Source organism: Grammomys surdaster, unplaced genomic scaffold (assembly GCF_004785775.1).
Source record: "Grammomys surdaster isolate TR1022 unplaced genomic scaffold, NIH_TR_1.0 167, whole genome shotgun sequence".
Lineage (NCBI taxonomy): Eukaryota > Metazoa > Chordata > Mammalia > Rodentia > Muridae > Grammomys > Grammomys surdaster.
Window position 1 is genome coordinate 8120144 of NW_021604615.1, and position 8185 is coordinate 8128328.

An 8185-nucleotide genomic window follows, 5' to 3' on the forward strand; every position below is an offset into this window, starting at 1 on the left:
CCTTCCCTTCTGCCTCTGTTTTTGCAGCTAGGGATCAAGCCGGCAGCCTCACGTGTAACCATACATACTATGTAAGCACCCTGCTATGGAACTGTGTAAGTACTGTACCACTGGGCTATGTAAGCACCCTACTATGGAACTGTGTAAGTACTGTACCACTGGGCTATGTAAGCACCCTACTAGGGAACTGTGTAAGTACCACTGGGCTATGTAAGCACTTCACCATTGAGTGTTATACTCCTGGTTCTCAAACTATTTTAAACAATGCATCAGTAGTCTTTAGAAGACCTCCTTTCCCCTACTGCTGCTGTGCATGCTGCTCAGGCTTGGTTAGTTTTTTTGTCAACTTGATACAAGCTAGAGTAATCTTAGGAAGAGGAACATCAACGGAGAAACTGCCCCTCCCCCATCACATCACCTGTGGGCAAGACTGCTCAGTGTTTTCTGAGTTAAGGACTGGTGTGGGGGGGCCCAGCTCACTGCAGGGGTGCCACCCCTGGGTAGGTGGTCTTGGGCAGTGTGAGCAAACTATGAGCCAGTAGCAAAGTCTCTCCGTGGTCTCTGCTTCAGGTCCTGCCTTGCCTCTTCCAATGACCGACTGTGACCAGACTTGTAAGCCAAAGAAGCGCTTTCCTTCCCAAGCTGCTTTTGGTCATGGCGTCTTTACTGAAGTGACGGGAACCTAAATAAGACACTCCCTGTCTGCTTGCCTGTTTTCTTGCAGCCCCTCTCCGTCTTCCCATAGCAGGCTTCACTCGGAAATTTAGCTGGGGTGGGTGGGGTGGGAGGAGAGCGTCCCTGCCCTTGCTGCTAGGTGGGGGCAATGCCTACAACTGAACAGAGTTTCCACGCTGTATGCAGATCCACCAGAACCCCGACTGAGAAGATGCCTCAGGCCATCACCTGCGTGCAAGTCTGTAGAGCATTTCCTTAATGGTGGATGCCGGAGGGCTCAGCTCACTGGGGGTCTGACGTAGGCAATGGGCTTGAATCCTTTCCAGCTGTGTGGAGAATCCCTGCTCTGCACCTGGGGACTTTCTCTGTTTCCCTCCACCTGGGCCACCCAGTCCTTGGTCTGTGGCCATCTCTGACGGCGGGCTGGGCTCAGGCCAGAGGCCCACAGTGTTTTTTCAGGTATGTTCCTCCTCGCTGGGTTTGTGGGTCTTTTCCTAGACTCACAAGGGACTAGAGACTGGAAGGGGAAGAGGGGGAGGAGAAAAAGGAGGGGGAGGGAAGGGGAAGAGGAGGAGGAGCGGCAGGCAGGCGGGCACCGGGACCTTGGAGGGAGGAAGGGAGGTGTAGGGGATGGAGTGGGCCGAGGGGAGGTGGAGGGAGAAGGGAAATGACCGAAGGAGAGGTAGAAATAAATGCCGGTGGAGTAGAGGAGAACGGACACAGAGTTGCACTTCTTGTAGCTGCTGGGCCTCCTGAAACCTAACCACCGGGCAGGAGGAGCCTCGGGGCACTGCCCTCCCAGTGGAGGGCACTTCGGGAATGCAGCCGCTCCCACCGCCTGTGCCAGGCCCTCTGGCTCTGCTGGATACCGCAGGTTAGCTAAGGGCATCATTGGTATCTCCGCCGCTGGCAGGCAATTTGGGGGCCCGGGAGCTGGGTTACAAGTCTCTAGCAGATCTAAGAGGAGGAACTGCCTGCACAGCTCAGGACTCTGGGCATAGGGTCCCCTTTGGGGTTTGGAGCTGGGACTCGGGTCTGGTTTCATGTGGCACAGGCTATCCATTGGTGCTCCATCCTTTTCCACACCAGTCTACCCACTGTTCCCTTCTGTTTTCTATCCCCGAATGTTACCGGTTTTTTGTTAACAGACCCAAATCCTTTTAAGCAGTTAAGTCCCAGACCAACACCTTTCCAGTCCAATTGCATTTATTTCAGTTTCTAAACTTATCCGGGAAATGTTTGAAAGAACCAGGGAGCGCTTCCTGCCTGGGGGTGGGGGGAAGGGGGTCGGAAAGGTGCCCAGAGATTTTAGGGTTGTTGGAGCGAGCTAGGGCTTCCACCTGCCTCACACCCCAGACCCTCCATCTCTACACAGCTGAAAGCCAAGTCTGCCTGGGAAAACAGGAAACCTGGTGCAGGCACTGACTCCAGCCGCTTAGCATGGGTGCTCTTCTGGGAGGTAGCCTGACACTGGAAGGATGCCGGACATTGTTCCTGGAGGGCAGAGGGTGGGGGAGATTTACATGGTGACCTTCTGCTATGGGATTAAGGGATTAGGTCAGACTGGGGTGTGGGGGAGTCTCGAGGATCGTTTCAGAACCTCGGTGATCCTTGGGAACCCTGGTGATAGCTTCCAACCTTCTTGGAGACACTTTTGGGAAGTCTGATTGGTTAGCGCTGTTAAATAAAAATAATAAGGAATCTGGCTTCTTTCTGAGAGAGTGCTGTACGTCCTCCTCTGTAAGGCCAGCTGCTCTGCGGTCATCCATTCATTCTCCAGTAAGCAGCTAGCTAGTGCTGAACGGCAGCTGTTATATTACTAGGTGCCACTGCTGTTAAGTGAGGGTGACTTGGTTTACACTTGCTTCTGAATTTTCTTTTGATAAGGAACTCCAGACTTTGAAATGGTTTGTGAGAGGTGTTTGTTTTTGTTTGTTTTTTATTAAGACAGAGTCTTAAAAGCAACTGAAGGTCTGTGTGGCTCCAGGATCTGACCATTTTCTATTGATGCTTCTTTGCTTACAGCTTGGGGTGGTGTTATATAAAATCAGAACCTGGTGACTGAGCAGTGCCTAGCTTTGCCTCTACTACAGGATCTGCCCTCAAGGGATCTTCTAGTCTGGTCTCAAACCCCCCCCAGGCTCAAATGACCCTTCTACCTCAGCATCCTCAGTACCCAAGATTATAGACCCAGGCTACCATACTTGACCCAGAGGATCGACCTCACTGGGGGATTTCAGGCCCTGTAGATAGCAAGGTCATAAAGATGAACCTTGCTGGGTCTTGTCTAGGCTGGGCTATCTCTTCCCATGGTCCAGCACAGAGGGCAGTCTGTTGTCCATCAGTGCCTGCACCTTCTGGGCTAGCCAAGTGGAACTACAAGGACCTTGGGTCAGCAGTCCCACCAAGACAGGCAGAGGCTTGGGAAGGAGGATAACATTTGAAAATGAGGGGTGAGGTGGGGGTGGGTGGGCAGGAAGTAACTGGGTGGTATCCTGAGGTGTGTGGGGAGGGCATACCTGCAACTGAATGGACAGGAGCCCTAAACAGTTGAGAGAGTCCCTCTCAGCTGGCTCAGTGGCACCCTCAGAACAGTCCTATGGTTTTTAAATGAGGCTGGCTCTCATAGATGGGCTCTGAGGACCTTCGAATAGACTCAGTCTATCAGGGTACTGTCTTTGGGCTCTCTGCCCAGGTGAAGTCTTACTACTTACACCAGGTGCTGTCTCCTCCCAGTGTGATCTGGACACTGGCACCCTGAAGTGAGAGGCATGGCGCTGCTTGGCCTTTTTCCTCCTCGTGGGCATGAGCTTGGTCATCTCCCACAGTAACTGGTAGCAGTGGGTTAATTAGGATCAGGACAGTAGCATCTTGATGGGATAAGGGACAGAGGAGATGGTGCAGTAACTGTCTGGATTTCTGTCATATGCGAAATGCCGTTTGTCTCTAAAACCTTACGTGGAAATGCTTTTATCTGGAGATTTCAGACACCTCTGTCTTCTTGTCTTGGGTTGTTTTTTACTTCCTTATTTTTATGCCATACTGAATATTCAGATGTATTTATGAGAGACGCTTTGGGTAGGGCTCGCCTTTTCCCTGTATTTCTGGTTGGAGTCTATTAACTCCAGTCCAAGTAGTCAGAAAGGGATGCTTACCTGCCCTGTCCAGCAACTGTGCAACTTTCCAGACCCTGACTTAACCTGGGAACTGTGGTCAGAGATGCTGGCAGCCTGACCTCGCTCATGTCTCTGGGGTTTGATTATGGAATATCCTAGGGGAAAGTCAGACTAAGGAAAGGACCAGGAAGGGACGAACGGCTGTCAGGGATATAAATGGGCGAAGATATAATTTCAAGGGCTTGACTTTTAGCTAACTGTTTTTGCAGGTTAGAAGCCATAGCTCTTTAACAGTGCTAAGTGCCACCAGCCTAGGATGTCATGCTAGTAAGCCAACAGAGAGGACATGGTTCAGGGTACTGTGAGCTAGTGTCACCTGAGGCGACAAATGTTTCAGCAGAAAGGTCCACCCAGATCTCAGCCATGCTGGGTCCTTATTAGTTTTTTGGAATGTAATTGGTATGTGCACTTAGGTAAATGGAGAAAGAGAAACCCTTTAGGGGGAGAAAGCACTTACCTGCTTTACTCCAGGCTGGTTACTACCTGCTATTCCAGGATGTGTTTGCTTAGTACCTCTGCAGACACTCACTGTGAGGTAAGACCAGATGATACCTAGGCCCATCCTACTGCAGGTAGCCCCAGCCTCCTTGACTTGCTCCTGAGGCCGTGAGTGTGTGCTCCTGCTAGGGCTGTGTGCACTGTGGAGAGAAGCAAGGGGCTGCTCCAAGGCCTTCCATGTTCTGTCAAGGGTGCTCTGTGCCCTGTCCCTGGTGCTTTCTAAGAAAGGGTGTTGCCTTTGGCTCCTGCTGGCCTGCTTCACATCTCACAGCCCTGAGCTATCCAGGATCGATTCCATTCAGTTTGCCTCACCTCCCTTAAATTTATACAGCGGTTGTGGACACAGGAGAAAGTGGAATTGGGGGTTCTCTCTCTGCTCATCCCGCTGCAGTAGCCTCCCCAGCTCCCTGTTCTTCAGTCCCCAGGCTACCCACTTACCACCCACCAACCTCAGGGCTTTCTCAGGACCAGCTGCATCCACTCCCCAAATGCCTCAGGGCCTCGTTTCCTGGATGGTGTTCTCATACCCCATCCTGGATCCTCCTTGTCCCCTGGCCCTCTGGGATGTGGCACTTTATAAAGCCTATGCGTACCATAGCTCATCTTATGTCTGGTGGCCTCTTATGCCAAGACCAGAAGCTCCCAGTTGGGTAAGGGATCACCTTGCCTTCATGGCAGTGACTCTGGGGTCTGAAGGCATCTGCACACAATGAAAACTCAAGTGGGGGATGGGAACCTGGGGCATGAATGAGAGTGAGGAGGGAAAGCAGAGGGGTGAGCAGGAGAGCAAATGCATGTGGTGTTTCTGCAGCTGACATCGAAGTAAGCCCATAGGGTGAGCTGAGGCAGGTACAAGAGTCCTGTGGACTCTGGACATGAACCATCCTCTCAGGCAAAAGACTGGGGAATCGGAGTGGGCTGGGGAGCATGAATCCGTATCTGAGGCCAGGACTTGCAAAGTTCCATCTTCTTCCAACCCTGGGAGCCAGCGATGGCTGTGTCAGGGAGTGGGTAGATCTGGCCTCTCTGTGGGGATGAAGGGTAGTTTAGGAGGAGATTCTCAGGAGAAACCTGTCGGTTCTGGTCTGGAGAAGGGCGAGGAGGCTGGACAGGGACGAGTAGGACCTCTGGAAACAGGTCTTGCTCCTGGCGGTGTGCCCTTGCTGGGTCAGATAAAAATGGCTTTCTCGGGTCAGCTGAATCATGTGGACTGTGAGAAGCCATCTGTGGTGCTTTTAAAATTTATGTCTTGAGTTTGTAACTACCCTTTTCTCGGGTGTCATAACCTTGACTCATGTTAAACTTCACTGGTGGGATCAAAGGCGTGTGAAGTCTTCCAATGAGAGCCTAGCAGACCATGAAGATCCGTGCTAGCAGGCTACTGGCCACTTTATTTATTTTTTGAGACAGGGTTTCTCTGTGTAGCCCTGGCTGTCCTGAAACTCACCCTGTAGACCAGGCTGGCCTTGTCTCTCAGATATCCACCTGCCTCTGCCTCTTGAGTGCTGAAACTAAAGGCGCACTCCACCACGCCCAGCTCCAGTGACCATTTGAAAGGAGGTATACTTGGATAGACAGGATGCTTCCCGGTGGTGCAGGTACTGTGCTGTGTGGACACACATATAAGCACACGGGAACACACATACTTGCATGTGTGTACACACTCACAAACCGTTGACTTGTAGGACTCTGGAGGAGGATGAGGCCACCACACTTTTCTCTCACTCCGCTTGTGTTTGCAGTGATGTAGTCAGATGCTTGACTGGATCAGAGTTGAATATGCCTTCTCACCTGGCTTTGGCCATAGCCTGTGTTTCAGGTGTGGGTGTGTAGTCACTAGGGGAGGCAGGTGGCAGTCGATGGAAAAGCTGTTCTATCCTTCCTGGACCATCAGGGAAGAGTCAGGCTCAAGGAGGGTACAGCGCAGGGTGGAGCCCTTTCCTGCGAGAGCTGCACAGCTCCTGGAGTTTGGCTGCATAGAGCAGGCTGTCCAGAGGAGTGCTTTATGGCGCTTGGGTTTGTCTGATGAAGGCTGGAGAAGGATACTTAGTGGTATTTCTTCTCATGTTCTCTACCTGTGACTTCATTCCAGAGTCTCATATTCCAAATCAGCTTCAGGGCCAAGCTATTGTACTTGTATCTCAGGCAGGAGGTCAAGCTGCAGCTCCCTGAAATGCTCCTGAGTCCTGAGTACAGCTGAGCTGTAGCCTCTACAGAATTCAATCTCACAGCCTGAGGCTGTAGATGCAAACTTCTGGTCAGGTGGTTAGGTCTATACCCAGAAGCCCCAAAAGCTGACAAAAGAGGCCCAACATCTGGGACACAGCTGCCCCTGACGCTTGTGGCACCCATATGCCTCCTCTTTACCCTGTGAAACCCTTGGACTCGAGATGAAGAAGAGCCACTCTCCAGCCTCAGGCAGTGACCCCTAGCTATGCTCAGGACCATCAAGGAGGAAAGTATGGGCAGGCTACTCACCTGCCTAGTCCAGCCTGGGCCTGGTTTTCCCTGTGTTGGGAGAGGACAGGCCTGGAGCTCACAGGATTCCAAATGATTGGGCTTGGAGCATAGTGGGTGGGAAATCAGCCCCCAGCTCACCAGTACCCTTCTTTTCCTCATAGAGGGCTTCACAAGGAGAAAGAAGATCTCTCTGTGGTTTGTGGGCGCTCTGCTGCTGGTGTCCACCCTCATCCTGACCATTGGCCTTGCTGTTACCACCAGGACAGAGAATGTGACTGTGGGCGGCTACTACCCAGGGATTATTGTGAGTCAAAGGCCTATGGGGGACTGGGCAGGATGTTCAGTGATCTGTGTGGACAGATATACCACCTGCTAATCTACAATGCTGGAAACTTCCACTGGGGGTAGGGGTACATAGTCCTAGGAAAAATGACCCCAGCCTGATGCCTGGTATCTGAGAGAGTATCCAGCTAAGAAAGAAGGCTGAGGGCTACTGGTTAGAGGGCCCTAAGGTAGGCTTGCACCATGTTGGCAGGCCAGCGTCATCATAGGCCCCCTGGAGGTAGACCAGGCAGGAGAGGGGTGTGACTTGGAGATGGTAGGAGAGTTCAGGGCCACATAAGGTTACACAGTAAAGGTGGGGTGGGCCTGAAGCTGAGACTCTCAAGAGATGGTAACACATTCTCCCCAGATCCCTGAAGGACCAACCCTGCAGCCCTTGGACATTAATAAATACAGCAGCCCCAGCAGAATTCCTGGCAGGTGGGTTGGTGGCTTTGAGAGCCCTATGGGAGGTCCTGGGGATTGAATTAGGTCATCAGGCTTGCCAGCTCAAGAGCCATTATTAACTGTGATGGGTCAGTATGATGCTAACCAAACATCTCTCTCTCGTTCTTCCTCTCACCTCAGCTGGGCTTTGGGTCCTTCCTGGGGATCATTGGTATTCACCTGGTGGAGAATAGAAGACAAATGGTAAGAAGACACATCTCTCTTCCAAATGGGCTTGTGGGGAGTGTTAGTCCCTCAATATAGGATGCTACAGTCATAGAAAGGGTTTCCTCTCCACGTTCGCCTGAAACCCTTGGACCTATATACTATAAAACCCAAGACTCAGGGCCTAATTGGTGTCATTCACAGCTTGGTCAAAACGCATACCACACAAATGATCAGAGAGAGGTAGAGATGAAAACAGCAGGGGATTCGGTGTCAGATGTTAGAAACATAGTTACTGTTCGATTGCATGAACGAGACACAGTAACCAAGGCAGCTTATAAAAGAAACATTTGATTGGTGACTTGCTTACAGTTTTAGAGGTTGAGTCCATGATCTCCATGGTAGAACAGGGCAGCAGACCCAGGCAGGCATGGTGCTGGAGA

At 51.7% G+C, this 8185-nt stretch overlaps 1 protein-coding gene across 1 annotated transcript in view; it reads left to right on the plus strand.

Moving 5' to 3' along the window:
* The first annotated feature begins 1338 nt into the window (after positions 1-1338).
* The window catches only part of Tmem255b (transmembrane protein 255B), a 26386-nt gene continuing 19539 nt past the window's right edge, over positions 1339-8185 (plus strand). The window contains exons 1-3 of the mRNA XM_028766365.1: positions 1339-1549; positions 6971-7113; positions 7719-7781. Of these exons, the coding sequence (XP_028622198.1) occupies positions 1495-1549; positions 6971-7113; positions 7719-7781 (261 nt within the window). The 5' untranslated portion in view covers positions 1339-1494. The remainder of the gene's footprint in view (positions 1550-6970; positions 7114-7718; positions 7782-8185) is intronic.